Source organism: Mytilus trossulus, chromosome 4 (genome assembly GCF_036588685.1).
Source record: "Mytilus trossulus isolate FHL-02 chromosome 4, PNRI_Mtr1.1.1.hap1, whole genome shotgun sequence".
NCBI lineage: Eukaryota > Metazoa > Mollusca > Bivalvia > Mytilida > Mytilidae > Mytilus > Mytilus trossulus.
In genome coordinates, this window is record NC_086376.1 from 9,932,215 (window position 1) to 9,954,519 (window position 22,305).

The 22,305-nt window shown below is 34.8% G+C and overlaps 4 protein-coding genes across 8 annotated transcripts in view; 3 read left to right on the top strand and 1 right to left on the bottom strand.

The window, feature by feature from the left end:
• LOC134714630 (uncharacterized) lies at positions 1-18,347 on the bottom strand. Of its 3 annotated transcripts, none has more exons than XM_063576029.1 (3): positions 18,206-18,347; positions 3,659-3,895; positions 1-335 (listed from the first exon to the last, which is right to left on the bottom strand). In XM_063576029.1, the coding sequence occupies exons 2-3, from the start codon at positions 3,884-3,886 to the stop codon at positions 204-206; spliced, it is 360 nt and encodes a 119-aa protein (XP_063432099.1). In that variant the 5' UTR covers positions 3,887-3,895; positions 18,206-18,347; the 3' UTR covers positions 1-203. The 3 variants fall into 3 exon arrangements, with proteins under 3 accessions (XP_063432099.1, XP_063432100.1, XP_063432098.1); XM_063576030.1 differs by having other exon boundaries at positions 18,161-18,347; XM_063576028.1 differs by having other exon boundaries at positions 18,185-18,345.
• On the top strand, positions 4,420-8,073 carry LOC134714625 (uncharacterized). The gene is made up of 2 exons (XM_063576020.1): positions 4,420-4,585; positions 5,382-8,073. Exons 1-2 carry the CDS (start codon positions 4,521-4,523, stop codon positions 7,996-7,998), a joined length of 2,682 nt encoding a protein of 893 aa, XP_063432090.1. The 5' UTR covers positions 4,420-4,520; the 3' UTR covers positions 7,999-8,073.
• LOC134714445 (uncharacterized) lies at positions 14,108-17,408 on the top strand. Its single transcript, XM_063575687.1, has 2 exons — positions 14,108-14,309; positions 14,783-17,408. Exons 1-2 carry the CDS (start codon positions 14,245-14,247, stop codon positions 17,406-17,408), a joined length of 2,691 nt encoding a protein of 896 aa, XP_063431757.1. The 5' UTR covers positions 14,108-14,244.
• Positions 18,341-22,305, top strand: part of LOC134714628 (uncharacterized) — a 12,391-nt gene continuing 8,426 nt past the window's right edge. Inside the window, exons 1-3 of one of the 3 annotated variants that reach the window (XM_063576025.1) lie at positions 18,341-18,474; positions 18,819-18,896; positions 21,636-21,890. In XM_063576025.1, the coding sequence (XP_063432095.1) occupies positions 18,890-18,896; positions 21,636-21,890 (262 nt within the window). In that variant the 5' untranslated portion in view covers positions 18,341-18,474; positions 18,819-18,889. Of the gene's footprint in view, positions 18,897-21,635; positions 21,891-22,305 lie in introns of all 3 variants that reach the window. The other 2 variants (XM_063576024.1, XM_063576023.1) reach the window with 2 other exon arrangements.

Sequence of the window (22,305 nt, forward strand, 5' to 3'; positions counted from 1 at the left end):
TTGTCGTAAGTGAACTTTAATTTTAAAAACTTGTATCATACTTTATGCAGATGACATAGTCTATCATACATTTTATAAATTTCTAATAAAGGTTAGCAAGATTGTATTTTTTCTATAAGAACAATACAGTTTTTAATATTGTGAATAATTAAAATAGAACAGTGTAAAACAAGTAGAAAAATCCAACTGTACTCTCGTCTTTTTTACTGTAACATATTTGAGTGTTGTAGGCAGTGCTTTAGATACAGGGCCAGTCCAATATGTGATGTTTTAAATCTTGGAGGTACATCTTCATACAACTGACCGGTCGTATCGTATAAGTGACGTAGTAAGACCTACAATATAAAAATATCTCATATGAGTTTAATATAATTAGCTTGAAGAAATGACCTTGTCTGCTTAGAAAATTCGCCCCTTCAAGAAACATAAATAACTGAAGTAACTTATATCAGATGGCTAGGGCTTGTAACTATATCATATGGCTAGGGCTTGTAACTATATCATATGGCTAGGGCTTGTAACTATATCATAGGGCTAGGGCGGCTTGTAACTATATCATATGACTAGGGCTTGTAACTGTATCATATGGCTAGGGCGGCTTGTAACTATATCATATGGCTAGGGCTTGTAACTATATCAGATGGCTAGGGCTTGTAACTGTATCATATGGCTAGGGCGGCTTGTAACTATATCATATGGCTAGGGCTTGTAACTGTATCATATGGCTAGGGCGGATTGTAACTATATCATATGGCTAGGGCTTGTAACTATATCAGATGGCTAGGGCTTGTAACTATATCATAGGGCTAGGGCTTGTAACTATATCATATGGCTAGGGCTTGTAACTGTATCATATGGCTAGGGCGGCTTGTAACTATATCATATGGCTAGGGCTTGTAACTGTATCATATGGCTAGGGCGGCTTGTAACTATATCATATGGCTAGGGCTTGTAACTGTATCATATGGCTAGGGCGGATTGTAACTATATCATATGGCTAGGGCTTGTAACTATATCAGATGGCTAGGGCTTGTAACTATATCATAGGGCTAGGGCTTGTAACTATATCATATGGCTAGGGCTTGTAACTGTATCATATGGCTAGGGCGGCTTGTAACTATATCATATGGCTAGGGCTTGTAACTGTATCATATGGCTAGGGCGGCTTGTAACTATATCATATGGCTAGGGCTTGTAACTATATCAGATGGCTAGGGCTTGTAACTGTATCATATGGCTAGGGCGGCTTGTAACTATATCATATGGCTAGGGCTTGTAACTGTATCATATGGCTAGGGCGGATTGTAACTATATCATATGGCTAGGGCTTGTAACTATATCAGATGGCTAGGGCTTGTAACTATATCATAGGGCTAGGGCTTGTAACTATATCATATGGCTAGGGCTTGTAACTATATCATATGGCTAGGGCTTGTAACTATATCATATGGTTAGGGCTTGTAACTACATCATATGGCTAGGGCTTGTTACTATATCATATGGCTAGGGCTTGTAACTATATCATATGGCTAGGGCTTGTAACTATATCATATGGCTAGGGCTTGTAACTATATCAGATGGCTAGGGCTTGTAACTATATCATAGGGCTAGGGCTTGTAACTATATCATATGGCTAGGGCTTGTAACTATATCATATGGCTAGGGCTTGTAAGTATATATCATATGGCTAGGGCTTGTAACTATATCATATGGCTAGGGCTTGTAACTATATCATATGGCTAGGGCTTGTAACTATATCATATGGCTAGGCTTAACTTCTTTTTAATATAATAAATAACAATAACAGTAAGCAATTCGCCATTTTAACAAACCAGTTTACCATATTGTAGAAAGGCTTAGGCTGATTGACTTTTGTGTGGAATTAATTATGATTATCACTTATACTCACTGTATCGGTTATTTTTATTTTTATTTGCATGCAGAATGTAAATTCATTTTTCCTGTTAGTTTCATTTTTGTTATTAATTTATGATATCATACTCCCCGACAATAGAGCTTCTTGTGTGTTTTAAAAAATATTTGCAACGTGACCATTTAGGAGGATTACTAAACCGATAGATGGATAAAATCTGATTAAATTGGACTAACTTCCCAAATAAACAAGTAAAACTGCGAGCTACTGCTCACTGATGATACCCCCGCCGCAAGTGGATAATATATTAATAGTGTAAAAATATGCAAGTGTTCGATAAACAGGAAATTGACGAGGAATGAATCTGAAAACGCATCACACGGTATAGCTGACTTATATAAATCCTGAAACCAAATTTCAGAAATCCTTGTATTGTAGTTCCTGAGAAAAATGTGACGAAAATTTTCAACTTGGCTATCATGTGTAAAATCATACAAGTGTTCGGTAAACAGGAAGTTGTCAAGTGATCAATCTAAAAACGCATCGCACGGTATAGCTGACTTAGATAAATCCTGAAACCAAATTTCAGAAATCCTTGTAATGTAGTTCCTGAGAAAAATGCGACGAAAAATATTCATGGGACGGACTGACTGACGGACGGATGGACGGACTGACGGACTGACGGACTGACAGACAGAGGTAAAACAGTATATCCCCCTTTTTTTTAAAGCGGGGTATAATTAGAGAATCATAAGAGTCTGATCACTCACCTGCGTACACATAATACAAGGAAGTGAAAGTTAAAACTAGATGTGTCAAAGCGACACGAATGGCCCCGTCCCAAAAAGTTGGAAAATCTGCAATTTCAATAACACATGTTGACACTTGTAAACATGATGGTAGTCTCACATTGATGTGTTCATAATTATATTTTTTTTAAATCAACTGTTAACAAAACTCAGCTCAAAATGTGGAGGCCTATGGAAAAAAAGTCTGTTTAACTGTTAACAAAACTCAGCTCAAAATGTGGAGGCCTATAGCAAAAAAGTCTGTATAACTGTGATTTTCAGCAATTTTCAAAGTTGTAAACCCTTAATTTTGGCAAAAAAACTTGGCAAAAATTAATGGAGAGGAACAAAACTTAAACTTGATTTATAACTCATCATGGTTTTAAAACTCACAAACCAAAAATCAGCCCAATATCTGAAGCGTTTAGAAAAAAACTCCGTATAACTGTGATTTTCAACAATTAATCAAAGTCCAAAGCGCGTAATTGCAGTAAAATTTAGCGTAGCGGAACGAAACTTAAACTTGATCTGTAACTCATCATGGTTAACTCACAAACAAAAAATCAGCCCATTATCTGAAGGCGTTTAGAAAAAAAACTCCGTATAATGGTTTGTAGCAGCATGACGGAATGACAGAATTTCGGAATGGCAGAATTTCGGACAAGGAAAACCTATATGGCACCGACAACTTCGTTGCAGGGCCATAAAAAGTACATTGGAGAGAAGTCATTAGCGAAGTTGACAGAAAACTAAAAGGATATATACAGTAGTGAAATAATATTAAAAATTAATTGATTAAAACTATTTCAAAAGTAAAAATTATCATCTGTTGAGCTATCTCCATTGACGTTCGTCCTTAAGATGCATGAAATGTTTGTCACTGGACATAAAGGAAAGAAAAACAATAAATTAATCTATTGGCGTTGCTTTAACAATTTGACTTATTTTTCTCTTCCAATACAGTAAAATCTTTGTTTCCGAATCAATTATTACTTACCCGCATGGCTCGCGGATCTGGTTTTACTCTCTCATATTCTTTAGGTATTCCTTTTATGGTTGATTCGTCTTTAACAGCAACTCCGCTATTTCTCAGTGAAATGTTTAAATTAGAGCATATTTCGTCCATAATGTTGTTTGCTTCGTTATTTTTATTGCTTTCAACGATTTCCACATTTTCTGCTATATCCATACTGTCAAGTAAGGTTAGATCTGACTTGTCATTCATTTCAAAGAGCTGTATAGGTAGAAAGAAAGTGCATAAATACAATGGAATAAGTTTTTTCCGTCAAGTTTGATACGATATAAAGGAAAGGAAAACAAAAATTTAATTTAGTGTATTTTTCCTCAATTGTTTTAATCACTTCATTTATAGCATGGGCACTTGTCTCAGATTTTTTTTTTTATCACTGACTGATTTTTTATGTATAGGTTTAAAAACGTAAATGTAGCTTTGAAAAACAATCTGAGACGAAGGCCTGTCTCTTCAAGATATATAGAACATATGTATTGCGATTGGTTTTCGAGTGTGAAAGTAACTGATAGATACTCGATTGTCATGTAATAGTATTTGTAGTACATTATCTTAGTAGTCGGTTTAAAATGAGTGGTATTAAGCGGTATCATAATACTATCATCGGAACTCCTCGTATGTTTTCATTATTTCGAAGGAGATATCTGAGGAAGAACCTATTTATAGCACAGTTCTATTTTAAGGTATTTACATAATTTTTGTCCTATCAAAAGTTTGAATTAAACATTGCACCACCAGATTGAAATACAACGACAGTATAAATAGATAACAACCAACTACCTTTTCATAACAACAAATACGTACAGAAAAAGGGTCGAACCATAAGACAATGGTGCAGAAAATATCCAAACGGGGTGTCCACTCAGGGAACACCCTCAGAGCATCAAATTCAAGGTAAGTCAATACAAAATTAAATGTGCTTTTCGTGTTATTTCATTGTGTTTTGAAAACAATATCAAAATGTAAAGTACATGTGAATTGATTAAAATCAGTTAATAAAATTAATGTGCTCCTGAATATATCATTACAACGACCCCCCCCCCCCTAACCCACCTTTTCCATTGCCTACAATTGCTGCTAGTTTGAATATTGGTAAACATTTATCATCATCGAGAGAATTTTGTCAACTTATAATCACATATTTCCAAACCTTTTCGTTTGTTAACACTTGACACCAGACTTGTCTTTATACACCCTAATTCTCAGGTGTTTTATTAATTAAACTTCGAAACTTTTATAATAAATCTAATGCTAGAATTAATCATATGAAAATGTATTTCAGCTACATTAGCTAGTGCTACTTAATTAGCCCTCGCATATAGACATTCTAAACTTTACTTTGAAGTCGTCGAAAAGTCACTCGTCATATGTATACTTAAGGTGGGCTGGCTGTGGCCTATTCGAAGTTTCTATCAGAAGTGCCGTATTTTTTGTTATTTTACTCTTTACAGAAATTGAATCAAATTGGTCGAAACAATAGGGGTATCAAAAAACGTTCTATGACACTTGGTCCAAAACTGTAATACACAAATCTTAAATATAGCTTCAAAGAATGAGCAAATAAAAAACATAGATCACCGAATAGGGAAAAAAAATATTTTGCCTTCAGACCTTTTAATCACATAACTACAATGATTTAACAAGTTCTAATCAATCGAAATATTTAAAAAATATTGGTATTTCATTGTAGGTTCAATCGTACATACAGTAGGAGATCTTGTCTTCTAAGAAAGTCATGGAGTCCAACAGCAGTGAAAGATACCATTTTGGAAGACCTAAATATCGATAGAGATGATGTGTTATATTCGCTCAATAAAAAGGGAAGATGGGAACTTCCGGAAATGCTGAAAAATTCCATTTTGACAGGAAGCTACAAGAACTTGAAATCAAACGTCAAGTTAATTGTATCCCATGACATCCGAAAGAAAAGTCATACTGTTGGGTACTATTCCTCAAAAGGAAATACGAAGAAAATAGAAAGTAAAAAGAAAACTTATTTCAACGGGGAATCAGTCGTAGCTCAAAGCAGAATAGACGACAAAACTGGTACACAACCTATCCTTCAAATTGAAGTCGTTTACCCTAGTCCATCAACATGTTCAGTAGTTCACAATCCAAAATATGTCGGGCATTATATTGATAAACCTGAAAATGGGCGTGGCCGAACAACAAAAGCCAGAAGACAAAGGGAGAAACTCAGTGTTGGTCAATACTATGACGAATATTGCGAATCATTTCAAGATAATTATGACGACGTATCCGAAACGGAAGCGGAGTTAGACGATGAATCTGCTTCGTACCTGTACGAAAACGCTAATAAAGAAGACGTCACAAACACAGAACTATTAGAAGATATCATGATACATGCTGCTTTAATGCAAAGTTTGTGTCAAAGAAACAACATTAACTATTTTGCAAAGCACATTTTCGAATCTAAAGACAGAAAAATATATGAACCTAAAATGACGGCAGACGAAACGGAAACGCCCCAAATCGAAGAACCTACAAGTTTAACTGTAAATGAGAATAGAAAAACAATGGAGCCCGTGTTTGTCTTACTTCCAAAAAGAGAAGTAGAGAGTTCGTTGTTGAAAGAACGATATGGCAAAAGCTATGTTGAATGTCCTTGTTTACCACGAAAGTTTCTAATCGATGTTAGCGACAGAATGAAAATGCGATTGAAAAACTCCGGATGTTTGAAAGCAGAAATCTTAAAAAATTGGGACCTGACCTCCTGCGTTGTATTTACATATGATGAATACGATGTTAACAGCACAGAGACACACAGCGTATTTAGAGTATGTCTTAATATTGGAACAAACTCAGAAAAATTCAGAATTTTGACAATGTTTGACTATTACAACGGTTGCGTAGAAGATGTCTTACACAGAGCTGTGACATTCCTAGATATGATGTCGACCGACGGATTTATAGAAAATGAAAAACTTCCCCCGATAGAAAGTTTGTCCATGAAATTTGAAAATTTGAACAATTGTCAAAATTTTAAGAAAGACGCGTCTTTAGTTTCGCGGAAAACGCTATTTAAAGATATTTTTAACAGCAATTTGAGGGACAATGAAACAGTTGTTGAACTAGGTTATGAATGCATTTCGTCAGAATTTTGTGGAATTTGCTATGACTTTATAGCTGAAGGAGGAAAACCTGGAACAGCTCTTTCATCCTGTGGCCATTGGTTCTGTGATGAATGTTGGATAGACCATTGCAGATCGCGTATGATTATGGGTTCTGTGAACATAACATGTCCAGAACATGGATGCAAAGAAACCGTCGCTGAAGCTGTACTTTTGACATTTATAAACGTGTTCGAAGTAATTAGTTTAAAACGACGAGACCATGACCTTAAGTTGCAGGCTTCTGACGCTAAATGGTGTCCAAATCCAAACTGTTGTAGGGTAATCACAGTAACTAATCCGGAAAAAGCGAAGGATGTTGCGTGTAAGTGTGGAACACACATTTGCTTCCAATGCTTGCAACCACCACACTGGCCAGTTCCATGTGATAAAGTGCCAGCCTACTGGAAAAAGTTGAAAATGAATGGTGACGACATCACCATATCAGAAACATTTGTAAAGGTCCGTGGGAAATCATGTCCGAAATGTAAAAGATTCGTTGAGAAACTGGGTGGCTGTTTCTATATGAGCTGTGTATGCGGAGCTGAATTTTGCTGGGGATGTTTAGGCACGTATCCAAACCACGTAGCGAGTGAAAAATGCAATCAGTACAAACATGGAGACATTAAAGGAACGAGTACTCTGCAGGTAACGGAAGTGGATGGTTATATTAATCTATCGAATAGAAACAGAAGTGGAGATTACAAGAAAGCCGTTAACCACCGCAAGAGTCGCCATCCACTTAAAATAAGCCAAATAAGATCAGGCTCTCGTCAGATCATATTTAAATGTAAAAACGTTGCCAAAAGAAAAGGACCCCTATATTTTCAAATGTTTAAGGGTACAGAAGATAATGTTTCTATATATTCAGATGTAGAAGAGAAGATTAAGGAGCTACTGAACAATATAGTATCGGTCTACATAGAGCTCCATCACATGGCAGAATATTGCTACGTGTTTATTGAAAAACTTATGAAATCTGGTATTAAATGTTCACATCTTCGAGGAAATGCTGAAATGCTGGGTTATTTAGCCGATAGGATATTTAGTATTTTAACAGATTCCGCTGAAGTGAAGGACTGCCGACCACTTCTCTCTTCCTTGTTACAAATTCAACAAAAATCAGTAGATGTCACGAAAAACATTGTTTCAGTCACTAAAAAGTTTACAGTATAAACATGCATTTGTGAAAAGACTTGCACAACAGAAGTGATACAAAAGTGTAAATCAAAATTAAAAAATGTAAAATTATTAACAAGTTTTTGTTTGTTTTTACTACACGAACTTAAAAGAACTTGAAATGACACCAAGGTCGTCTGATAATAAGTAAAATATCAGACGAATACGTATGTTTCTGTTATACAAATTTGCATGGTTGAGAATAACTCCATTTGGTTATTCAAGAGTTGCTGTTTATGCAATCTCCTTTAAAGTTTGGTTGTCGATACTAGGTATGGAACAGCATAATTTTAATATCAAATTGTTTGCTTCCAGAAATTGATTAAATTTCCCATTGCTCTCCTTTGTACTGGATTTTCTTATCTCTCAAACTGGTTTTAAAGAGTTCAGAGCTTTTCTATATTCAGCTTTTTAGCTTACTCTTTCTAAGGATCTTTTGATATTCTTCTTAGAAAGAGTGGATGGTTGCAAACAAGAATGTGTCCATAGTACACGGATGTCCTACTCGCACTATCATTTTATATGTTCAGTGGACCGTGCAATAAGGGTCAAAACTTTAATTTAATTTGGTATCGAAAATAGACAGATCATATCATAGGGAACATATGCACCCAGTTTCAAGTTGATTGGACTTCAACTTCATTAAAAACTACCTTGGCCAAAAACTCTAACATGAAGCGAGACAGACGGACAGACGTACGAACAAACGGTCGAACGGACGCACAGATCAGAAAACATAATGCTCTTAAATGGATCATAAAAAGATTAAACATTTCTGGATCAAATCAAAGGCCTCGTTAAATGGGATTTTCTTTTATTATTTTACAGATCTTTTGATATTTCCTTTTATATTTATTTTTTTTTGCACCGAAGAAAAGACATTAATCTAAAAATTTAGCCCGACACACCGAAGAAAAGACCTCAATTTGAAAAGTTAGCCCGATATTCTGAACGCATCTGGGAATGAACCCGCGCTTAAAATAAGGAGATGTGTTAAATATGGCCTCTGTCGACCAGTTTCATCAGCGAAAGTCAGCAATCATGGGTAACTATATGGTCTTCAACATTGAGCAACATCCATACTGTATAGTATTTTATATTTTAAAATGCCCGACACTTTGTATGCAAAAGAGAGGCGAAAGATACAAAAGAAATATTCAAGTTCATAAAAAAATTGACAGTTATGGTTAAAAAGATAGAAACAAATGTCAGCAAACTTTCACCAATGTTACTTCAAATAACTTAATGTTTATATGGAACCCGGATAACTATGAGGTAATTGTGGAATTTATTGCTTAAAAAGATTTCTTAAGGTATACCAGGACCATTTAACAAAATCTGTAGTTTAACGCCCACTCTCATCAAGAAAACATTTCTAACTTTAGTTTAAACTTGTAACTGGGGATTTCACAAAATTCTTTGCATGTTTTCAGTGAATTTGTACAAAATCAAGGAAACTGCTAGTACCAATTGCTCAAAATCAATGAAACTGCTAGTACCAATTGCTCAAAATCAATGATTCTTATATTTATATTTACAAAATCCCTCATTCTTTAAGTGATTTTATGAAACTCCCAGCTACAAATACGCACATTATATTGATTATATATACAATATGTCTAGCGTTTGAAAATGTGATCGAGTCTACGGTAAAAAAAATAATAATATTAAAAACTAGCATAAAACAATCAAAACTCTACCGTCAACAATTACATCCAACTCTTCAAATAACGAAAAACATTCGAAGATTATTTACCACATCTATTGGCGAGATTCATGACTGGGTACATTTGTTGGGGTTGAGCCAGTGTTTTTCGTCCCCATTTTACCTTAATCGCTTCTCTATGACAGGTAATTGTCTCAGATTTTTACATTATGTATAAATAGGTAAATTGGGTTGTCTTCTCAAAATGTATATATATAAACTATTCTAATATGACGTGCTTCTTTCGCTTTGTAAACAACACTGTGTGAAAATTCTCGATATATCTATACTTAGCGCAGACTCAGAGATATACATAATAATGGATGTTACAATATACCTCCCACGTAAATCCACATGTATTTGAACCTACATTGCAAACGCTTTGCCAAATTTATTGTATTACTAATTTTAATTAAACAAAAAACATTGCAGAACTTTTATTCTTATTCAGATGCATAATAAAAAGAATTAATGTATTGCAACTAGTTTTGTTTATTTCCTAAATATAGTAACACTGTATATTTTGTGCAATGTCAATTTCATCATGGAACACTTTCTCTACAATGAGGGGTTCATTAAGGGATGCAAATAAGCTTGATATTTATGTTACGATTTAAAAAAAATATCAAAACACTAATTTAAGTTGCAGTATAAAAACAATATTTAGTCAATATCACAAAAATAAAAACTTTTTTGTAACCAACGAAGTTCGTATAATATTGTATTAAAATGGAATTCTGAGGTTTTCTATTCTATTGCCTTTGATTCAGCGAGTCAACATGGCAGCTCCTTCTTTACGAAATGTCAATTTTGGATTTGACGGTAGCTTACGGGAAAACATGTTGTAAATTAAAAATCGGAAATATTGGGTTTGAGAATTAAACATATTTTTTCTAGCGGTTATTAACGAAATAATCAATGCAAGTTAAAGATGTATGAGCATGTTTGAGCTTTATCTAACAAGGAGTAAAAAAGAACAGCTCCACACACGGCATACCAACCCTCGATTCAGTATTTAAATTAACTTATTTGTCCTATTAGAATCGAAATAATTCATGGAAGCCATAGATCACGGCCGACACTCGGCTAACCGAGAGATAGGTCTGTTAATCTATATTGAGTATGCGGCTATATCGGCGGTGGGTCTGTTAATCGGGTTGGCTAAAGTCTGTTAATCAGGCGTTATCGTGAAAATCAGTGCAAGGTCAGCATGTTTCATTGTATAACTTTTTTATTATATTTATATCATAAAAACTATTTATGTCTGACAAAATGATTTGGAGTACTGAATCCAGTGGTGTAATTATTTTTTTTCTAGCTTCAATAAACGATCTATAAAATGAAAAGGCGAGTTACTCATCAGTAAATGTATACACATTTTACACACACACAATGTACACAAAAATGACAAGTTGGTTGAGTTTACTTGCATGCAATCTTTTGAACATCGAAAAAAGACTGGCATTATGTTTGTTTACCATATTAACATCAATATGTGAAAAATCTACACGAAAAACTGTATTTTGGTGACATAAATCAATTTTTGATAAAAAAATATGGTCTGTTAATGGGTCGGATGTATAAAACTCGGTCTGTTAATTGGTCTGTTAAGAGTTATGAATGACATTACAAGTATAATTTAATTGCCATATGGGGTGTTATCTGAATAAAGAGATAGGCCCAAGATTAGTGGCTAGAATGAATGGAAACAACACATGAACAAGGATACATAAGTTTAGACAATGGAATCTGAAAATTGATGAAAATGATTTTAAAAAGTGTAAAATCAAAGTAATATTAATTTTATCAAAGTATGGTCGCATTAATCATGTGGATTCTGTTTCATTGATATGAATGACACCAATTTGTCATTTACATAGTTAAGAAGTATATTAAGCAGAGATAAACTTTCTAATGTTTGGATTTTTTTATCAAATGAACTGAAATATGTTTATAATGCAAACAAATATAGACAAACCTTTCAACATTAACCTTTCTCTACATTACCTTGAAGGTCACTCAATAGAAAAACAAGCACGTTTGTGGACTGCGAGTCGGCTAAATGACTTACGATATCATAGGAATACATCATTACTCGAAAAATAAAATTAATATGCATTTATTGTAATTTACAGGAATATAAAAGTGTCTTGTTGTTACACATTGAATAAGCACCCAACACTTATATAAAAAAACTTACTAATGTCTATTTCTTGTTTAGAACCACAGTTTAGAACTTGGTACAGACATTTCGATCCTTAGGCGGCAGAAAATGAGAATGATGACTCGGTACAAAGGAAATAAACTCCTCATAGATACCAGGATTGAAATTTGATATTTGCGCCTTATATTTATGCCAGACACGCGTTTCGTCTACGAAAACCTCATCAGTGACGCTCGAAAAAAATGTTTAAAAGGCCAAAAACAAAGTTGAAAAGCATTTAGGAAATACAACTAATACCGGCGTCACACATCAGCGTATAGCTCCGGCGTGTTAAAAATCATTTACGCTGCCTATATGCTTTAAGCGTGTATTAGGCGTACTAGAAGCGTACATAAAGCTGAGCGTTTATTTGGCGTTCAAGAAACGTATGTTGGCGTATGTTGTATGTTTTTTATGCTGCATAAAAATTTCCTCGGGTTGCAGCGTTCATCAAGCGTATTAACTTTCCTTCAGTGGCTAGAGGTATAGGGGGAGGGTTGATATATCATAAACATGTTTATCCCTTCCGCAATTTTACGCCTGTCCCAAGTCAGAAGCCTATTGCCTTTGTTAGTCTTATATGATTTTTAATTTTAGTTTTTGTGTATAATTCGGAGTTTATTATGACGTCCATTATCACTGTACCAGTATGCATATATTTAAAGGGGCCAGCCGAAGGACGCCTTCGTGTGTGGGAGTTTCTCTCTACATTGAAGACCCATTGGTGGCCTTTGTCTGATGCCTGTTCTATGGTGTCGGGTTGTTGTCGCATTGACACATTCCCCATTTCCTTTCTCAATTTTACCTTTGTATTTCGACGTACTTCAAACTTATGCAACGCGCTTTGAAGGATTACTAAGCGTTCCTATGGCATGCAACTAACGTATACCGACTTTGTCAGTTTTCTCTGTACGTTTGGTGCACGCTGGTCTATCCGCCAATGTGTGACGCCGTCATAAGGTAATCTATTCCTGAGGTAGAAAAGCCTTAGTATTTCAAAGAAAACGCATGGAATTTAATCAGCTGAATTGCAACACATGACATATTCATAGATGTTACAGACTTTAAAAAATAAGGCTGATTGATAACTTGGCGTAAATAATAAATGCATGCGAATTCGAGCGGCAAATAAGTCTATATAACGCTAATTTGAAGTGACTCACCCTTTTAATGAAATGCAGAGAAAAAAAATAAAAGTGCTCTTTCTACTGTTGCACGGTATTGTAAATTTTTCGTCATAAGTACATCTCATTGCTTTTCAATGTGAAAATATAAACTCAAGGTAGTGAGACTATTGTCGTGGCTAAATAACTCTTAACTGACATGATTTAAATTGTCCAACCCATTAACAGACTGTATTCCCCTAATTTTCATTAAAATGTGGTATAACTCAACTTATATAACAATTATGAAATATTTATCAATGACAATTGATTTTTTTGGAACCAAAGTACTACTTTGTGTCCTTTAAATCATATCTAAAAATGGTTTTTGGCCTTTTATCTAAAATATTGCTATGCGTACAAGCACAAAAAACACATACTTGCGCTACGCCTTTTCGTTTTACTTAAAATTGCGCAGGCTATGCATTTTTTTTAATGGTGGAAAATGTTCTATGATATATATCATTTTGCCAGACACTTTTCTTTTTTTGATGTGATTTTCATAATGTGCCAAAAAATCTGTATATTTAACAGAGTTTAACATTAAATGGTGAGTTTTCCTCTTAACAGACTTTAGCCAACCCGATTAACAGACCCACCGCCGATATAGCCCTATACTCAATATAGATTAACCGACCTATCTCTCGGTTAGCCGAGTGTCGGCCGTGTAGATTTGTTGGAAATTTACACATGGCCTGGGCCGTGATATTCGTTAATTTTATCCCTCGCTAACGCTCAGGATAAAATTCGAATATCACGGCCCAGGCCATGTGTAAATTTCCAACAAATCTATGGCTTCCATGAATTATTTCTTAAGTATATGACGATCCATTTCCCGTTATGAAACAAGACAGTAATACATTGTTACAGTCGTTTAAAAATCAATATTTCTTGGTTTTTTAAAAAATTCTGTTCTGAATGGTAATATGCGTTATCATACAACTATCATCAAGTTTTCGTATGTTTACTTTAATTCGAGGGAGATATCAGAGAACGTACCTATTTATCACACTGTTTTATCTTAAACTATTTACTTACAATTTTGTCCTATCAATAGTCTAATTCAAACATTGCACCACAACCGTGTAATACAACGACAGTATAAATAGATAACTATCAACGACTTTTCTTAACAACAGAATAGAACAGAAAAAGCGTTGAACCACCAGACAATGGTGCAAAAAAAATCCAAACGGGGTGTCCACTCCGGGAACACCCTCAGAGCATCCAATTCAAGGTGAGTCAAGGAAAAATCAATCCTGCTTTCCGCGTTATTTCGTTAGGCTATATCAAAGCATTAACGGCAAACTATAAGAACTTAGTTGAATGAAATGAAATAATAAATAAATATATAATAAATAAATAAAATCGGAAAACAAATGAATTTGAATTTTTAAGAATCTCCTTTTGCATGCACTTCACGCAATATTCCTTTTACCATATTTTATTATGATCACCAGGCGAAAATATTTATGACACGATTAACAATTTCGTTTCCAAATGTCTTTCTATCGGATTTTATTATCCATATAAAACATTTATTGTTTATGCCCCACCTACAATAGTAGAGGGGCATCATGTTTTTGGTCTGTATAACAGTCATATGTACAATAAAAGTAACTTCACTGTTTGGTAGGTGTGGGGCTAAAAAAATACCCTTGCATAAATGCGATAAGTTTGTGATTTAAAAATATTGGTTTTACATTGCAGGTTCAATCGTACATACAGTAGGAGATCTTGTCTTCTAAGAAAGTCATGGAGTCCAACAGCAATAAAAGACACCATTTTGGAAGATCTAAATATGGATAGTGATGATGTGGTATATTCGCTCAATAAAAAGGGAAGATGGGAACTTCCGGAAATGCTGAAAAATTCCATTTTGACAGGAAGCTACAAGAACTTGAAATCAAACGTCAAGTTAATTGTCTCTCATGACATCGCAAAGAAAAGTCATACTGTTGGGTACTATTCCTCAAAAGGAAATATGAAGAAAATAGAAAGTAAAAAGAAAACTTATTTCAACGGAGAATCAGTCATAGCTCAAAGCAGAATAGACGACAAAACTGGTACACAGCCTATCCTTCAAATTGAAGTCGTTTACCCTAGTCCATCAACATGTTCAGTAGTTCACAATCCAAAATATGTCGGGCATTATATTGATAAACCTGAAAATGGGCGTGGCCGAACAACAAAAGCCAGAAGACAAAGGGAGAAACTCAGTGTTGGTCAATACTATGACGAATATTGCGATTCATTTCATGATATTAATGACGACGAATCCGAAACGGAAACGGAAACGGAGTTAGACGATGAATCTGCTTCGTACCTGTACAAAAACGCTAATAAAGAAGACGTCACAAACACAGAATTATTAGAAGATATCATGATACATGCTGCTTTAATGCAAAGTTTGTGTCAAAGAAACAATATTAACTATTTTTCAAAGCAGATGATCGAATCTAAAGACAGAAAAATATATGAACCTAAGATTACGGCAGACGAAACGCCACAAATCGAAGAACCTACAAGTGTGGCTTTAACTGAGAATAAAACAATGGAGCCTGTTTTTGTCTTGCTTCCGAAAAGAGAAGTAGAACGTTCATTGTTGAAAGAACGATATGGCAAAAGCTATGTTGAATGTCCTTGTTTACCACGAAAGTTTCTAATCGATGTTAGCGACAGAATGAAAATGCGATTGAAAAACTTCGGATCTTTGAAAGCAGAAATCTTGAAAAATTGGGACCTGACATCCTGCGTTGTATTTACATATGATGAATATGATGTTAACAGCACAGAGACACACAGCGTATTTAGAGTATGTCTTAATATTGGAACAAACTCAGAAAAATTCAGAATTTTGACAATGTTTGACTATTACAAAGGTTGCGTAGAAGATATTTTACATAGAGCTGTGGCATTCCTAGATATGATGTCAACCGACGGATTTATAGAAAATGAAAACGTACCTTCCAAAGAATGTACATCCTCCATGAAATTTGAGAATTTGAACAATTGTCAGAAAATTAAGAAAGAAGTATCTTTTGTTACGAGAAAAACGCTATTTAAAGATATTTTCAACAACAGTTTGAGTGATAATGAGACAGTTGTTGAACTCGGTTATGAATATATTTCGTCAGAATATTGTGGAATTTGCTTTGATTTTAAAGCTGAAGGCGGAAAACCTGGAACAGCTCTTTCATCATGTGGCCATTGGTTCTGTGATGAATGTTGGATAGACCATTGCAGATCGCGTATGAATATGGGTTCTGTGAAAATAACATGTCCAGAACATGGATGCAAAGAAACCGTCGCTGAAGCTGTACTTTTAACATTTATAAACGTGTTCGAAGTAATTAGTTTAAAACGACGAGACCATGACCTTAAGTTACAGGCTTCTGACGCTAAATGGTGTCCAAATCCAAACTGTTGTAGGGTAATCACAGTAACTAATCCGGAAAAAGCGAAGGATGTAGCGTGTAAGTGTGGAACACACATTTGCTTCCAATGCTTACAACCACCACACTGGCCAGTTCCATGTGATAAAGCACGAGCTTACTGGAAAAAATTAAAACTGCTTGGAGACGACATTGCCATATCAACATCATTCGTAGATGTCCGTGGGAAATCGTGCCCGAAGTGTAAAAGGTTCATTGAGATTCTAGGTGGTGTCTGTAGCTTTATGAGTTGTCCATGCGGAGCTTATTTCTGCTGGGAATGTTTAGGCACGAATCAAGACGGCAACCATAAATGGACTGAAAAATGCAGACAGTGCATTAAAAAACCATTGAGAGGAACAACTACTATACAGGTTACCGAAATGGATGGTTATTCTAATGTATCAAATAGAAATAGAAGTGGAGATTACAAGAAAGCTGTTCACCATCGACAGGGTCGTCACCAACAAAAAATAAGCCAACTCAGAAAAGGTTTTCGTCAGATCATATTTAAATGTAAAAACATTGCCAAAAGAAAAGGACCACTATATTTTCAAATGTTCGATGGTACAGAAGATAATATTTCTGTTTGTTCAGATGTAGAAGAGAAGATCATGGAGTTACTGAACAATATAGTATCGGTCTACATAGAGCTCCATCACATGGCAGAATATTGCTACGTTTTTATTGATAAACTCATAAAATCCGGTATTAAATGTTCACAGCTTCGAGAAAATGTTGATATGCTTGGTTTTTTAGCCGATAGGATATTTAACATTTTAACAGATTCTGGTGACGTGAAGGACTGCCGACCACTTCTCTCATCTTTATTACAAATTCAACAAGAATCAGTAAATGTCACGAAAAACGTTTTTGCGTTCACTAAAAAGTTCACAGTATAAACATGCAACTGGTGAAAGATCAATGATATAAATCAAAATTAAAACATGTAAAATTATTAAAGGATTTTTGTTTATGTTTTACTGAACAAACTTAATTAAATGAACTTGTAGTGTCGTAGTGTCGTAAAAGACCAATCTAATTAAAAACCGATCTCTCATGCTCCCGTTTTCTGATATGTCGCGTGGGACATATCAGAAAACGGGAGCATGAGAGATCGGTTTTTAATTAGATTGATCCGTATGCAACCGGATTTGACGGTACTATGATTTGTGGTGGCATTACACCTTTATCATTGCTAATGTAATGTCTGTTTTTAATTCTATATAAAATTTTCTTGGAAACTCTGATTTTCATTCGTTCCACCGTCAACGATTTGGACAATGGTACCATTCCGCTATTGTTTGATGCTAAGGAAATCACTTGATAAAACTTATCTAACATATTTATTGGAGTAACCGACGGGTGTCACATGTGGAGCAAGATCTCTTTCCATACCTTTCCGGAGCACCTGAAATCACACTCAGTTTATGACTACGTTTGTGTCGCTCAGTCTTCAGTTGTCTCTACAAATTTATGTGTACATGTGTTGTTATTTGTATTTTTGTCGTTTTTCGTTTTTTGTTGTTGCCAAGGCATCGTCAGAGTGATGACTATTTTTTGGTATACATTTTTGCTACTTTTTTTTCGATCAGTTGACGCAAGTATGTATTCATAAAAACGGTGTGGAAGAGGTATCCATGAGTGAACATACCAAATTATCTTGAAAAATACTCACAAATTGCAATGTGAGACTCACCACTCCTAAAACAATTCAGGTGCACCAATGAAGAGCTAAATGCAATGGCTTCATATCGTTGTCAAAACCATCAATGAAATATTCGGGAAAACGTTAACTTGCCGATAATGAACGTCACATTGTCTGATGACGTCGACAAAACACAATATTATGACGTCGAACTAACGACAATCGCAAGAAAAGTGCCGTCCAGAAACAAATAATCCACGCACTTGTGAAAATCGATGGATTGCTATTTGGCCGACTGACAACACTATAAGCTATAGAAGGTAAATCAAGCAGAGTAATCTAAGATTCATAATGTCAAAAGACATTTTAGGCACTTGTTCTCAAGTTCTCAAAATTCTTTCAGAACATGTTTCATCTGATAATGAAATCAGCAAAACTTTATCGCCGGAAAATGAAAACGGACTTGGCACAAATCAAACAAATTCGGCTAATTTAACACAGAAGGTTGGAAGGGGTATTGCAACAGTTCAAACAGTTGTATGTCATTCACCCGAACCTGTAGACAAAATGCCGATACTTGCAAATGCGCTGAATATTGCGACACCATTTCAAGCCATAAATCCTCAGGAATGTCAGAAAACAGAGATTTTCTTTATGTCGGCAGATGGATCTATAAAAAGAAGATTTTTACCAGAAGATCTACCAGCAAAGAGAAGGCATCCTGCACCAACTCTCATGCCAGGTATATATGTTATTGAGTTTAAACAAAAAAAATCTTTATAAGAATATTTGACATTAAAGCGGTTAAGAATATGCCTCTCCAATACATGATTATACATTTGCCTAGAACATGAAATAATATAATTTAAGTTTAAACATCATATAAAATTAAATGGCAGCATTCATTTTGCGGCACGACTGATATAATAGTAAGAATACAATTTGCGCTCAAATTTATTTTCGAAAAAAATGTGCAAGAAAATGTTTGATTGATAGAGGGTTGTTGAGATTGATATACGCCACATTCGACACTCTTTGCTCAACAATTTTTGTTGTCAAAGTACCGCCAGACTTTAAGAGAGGAAAGATGTTATGCCACCTACAACAGGTGGGACTCGAACTTGTACAATCTCAATATTTACAGGTTACATATGCAGATAGTGGTTCCTGTATAGATAAACTAATTTACCCACTTCATCACCGATGTCCCGCGCTTGAATATTGAATTCAGTTGCGCCAATTTTATTTGCGTACAAAGTCAGTGTAATAAACTTTGAATAATTGATTACCTTTTTTTCTGAATGCCTTTTCTGAACTCGGCAAAATGAACTATTTTAGAATGTTTATGATAACTCAAACGAAAAATATCAACAGTAACATTTTTCTTACACATGCGCTAACTAGCTGAAGGTATTCGGCAATTTACGATAGTAATTATTTAATTCGACTGTCTGTTGTTAAAAGTGTGAGGGTAGCTTTTCGAGTGCAATTTAGACCCTCCTATCGTGTATCACACATAACAAATCGTTTGCCATCTGGTAACTAAAACATAAATCGGAGTACTTGTACAAGCCCGTCTTTTCCTGGATGTGAACTATCAAATGAGACTTGTCATCAATTTGTAATTACATAAGAAACACGATGAGTGACTTGTCTTTGTCAATTGCAATAAGAATAAGAACAAGAATAAAATAAATGAAGTTTTAAAGAAAAGTAAAATAACTTTTCAGATAAAACTATGACACTTAGTATTTGGCTATAAAATTTCCGAGGAAGAATATTTTGACTTAAACTATTTTTTAACAATTGTGGGGTTTTCAATTTACAAAGCCTACTACATATCTGATCAAAAGACAAAAAATGTCAATGTTTTCTCAATTTTTCTCAGTGAGTTCAATAAAAGAGTATGTTTGAAAATTAAAAGTAATGTTAAAGCAACTATTAGAAAACATATGAATAGTCATATTATGTGATTAAGAGATATTATCTAATATATATATGATGTAAAAAATGTAATATGTATTTTGCAACTAATCACTAACCTGAGTGATTAGTGTATTGTAACAGGGAAAATCAGGAGGAACTTGGACTCCTGAATGATATTGTAACAAGCCAATATTTGAAATAAATATTTATTTATGTTGTTAAAAAAAAAAAAAAAAGAATAAGATTTCTTTTATGTTTTAATAGATACAATAAAATGCTTCGCTGAGCGCAGCCTGATATGACAGCAGAGGTTGAACCCTGAACAGTTAGGGCAAAGGAAAAGGGGCTATAAAGGCTAATATTGGCCTCAATTTCGAATTTTTTTTTAATTCTACTTATTGGACAAAATATTCAAGCTTGATACGGTCTGAATTTGGATTGTGATAAAAAATTTGACAAAACATAGTATTTTGACTCAAAAGTTTAACAAATGTCAAAATCTTACAAATATATTACGCAATACTGTGCAATTAAAGATTTGTTCTTGAAACTTTTCAAAAATTTGAAATTTGGGAAATTTTGAAAAAGAAAATTGAACCCCTTAAATAATTTGGAACCAAAACTTTATGACCCCCCCCCCTTTTGGAGCAATTACCCCATAAATCGATCCCAGCATTTCCATTGTAGTATGGAACCTTGGTACAATTTGAGAGAGATCCATTCACTTAAACACTAGTTATTGTCGGGGAAACTAGTACAATGCTTGTTTTAGCACTTTTTTGCCCCTTATTCCTGCATGAATAAGGCAATATCCCCCAAACTCAATCCCAGCCTTCCTTTTGTGATGTGGTACAATATCAGAGAAATCCATACTCTTACACACAAGTTATTGTCCAGGAACTACAAAAATGATTGTTTTGGCCCCTTTTTGACCCTTCATTCCTAAACTGTTGGCACCATAACCCCCAAAATGAACTCAAACCTTCTACTTGTGGTATTAAATACAATTAAAATACTTATACACGAGTTATTATCCTGAAAGTAGAAAAAATGCTTGTTTTGGGACCTTTACCAAAATTTCTAAACGGATAGGACCATCATCCGCAAAATAAACCCCAACCTTTCTTTTGCGGTATTGAACCTTCTTGTTGAATTTCAAAAAGACCCGTTCATGAAAACTAACGTTATCGTCCGGACATCAAATGTGTCTTCGGACGACGCAGACGACGACATCATACCATTATGCGATCCCAAACAATGTTTTGCGGTCGTATCAAAAAACAAAGAAGAATTAACATTAAGACGAGACACACAGATCAGGGGCGGATCCAGCCATTTTTAAAAGGGGGGTCCCAACCCAGGGCAAAAAGGGGGTTCCAACCACATGTCCCCATTCAAATGCATTGATTGGCCCCCAAAAAGGGGGGTTCCTACCCCCGGACCAATCCGCCACTGCAAATTACTGATCTGAGAGTATTCCAAGTTATAAAAGTTAGTTCAAAGACAATTTACTTGTAACTTAAATTGATTTCGTATACATTTTCACGTTTATTAGGTACTGGGATACCGTATAGAACACCTGGTCAAAGTTCACGGAATAAGAATGGTAAGATTAAACGTCCAATGAATGCCTTCATGATATGGGCAAGAACAGCAAGAGGAAAGCTGGCTGAAGAAACCCCAAACGCATCAAATGCTGAAATAAGTGTCAAATTGGGAGAGTTGTGGAGTCATTTGGCAAAGGAAGAGAAGCAGAAATACTACATGGAAGCAGAAAGGGTAAAAGCAAGACATAGACAAGACTTCCCAGGTTCGCAGTATTACAATTCTCTCACAAAAGTACCAATGAAAATTACAGATATATAGTACTATTTTTAACCCTGCATCAAATGATAAAAACTATTCACAAAAAAACAATTTTTACATCATTTTCCATAAAATCATCGATACACTAATTTATTTCTGTCAACTTTACATTTGATATATTGACTGTGAGAGGAAGAAAAACAATAAAAGCGATTCTCCTATGGTACTCAGTGGGGTTTTCATGTGAATGATATTTTATACACCATCTTCTTTTCCCCCAACAAGCTAGTGCTTCAAAATTTGTGAAAATCAATAAAATTTTAGGCGATGATGTGTGCTAGGATTGAGTTAAAACAATTCTAGACTAGACTATTGGAATATTTCATAGAAATCCGTATTATCGAATCTAAATAATGTTT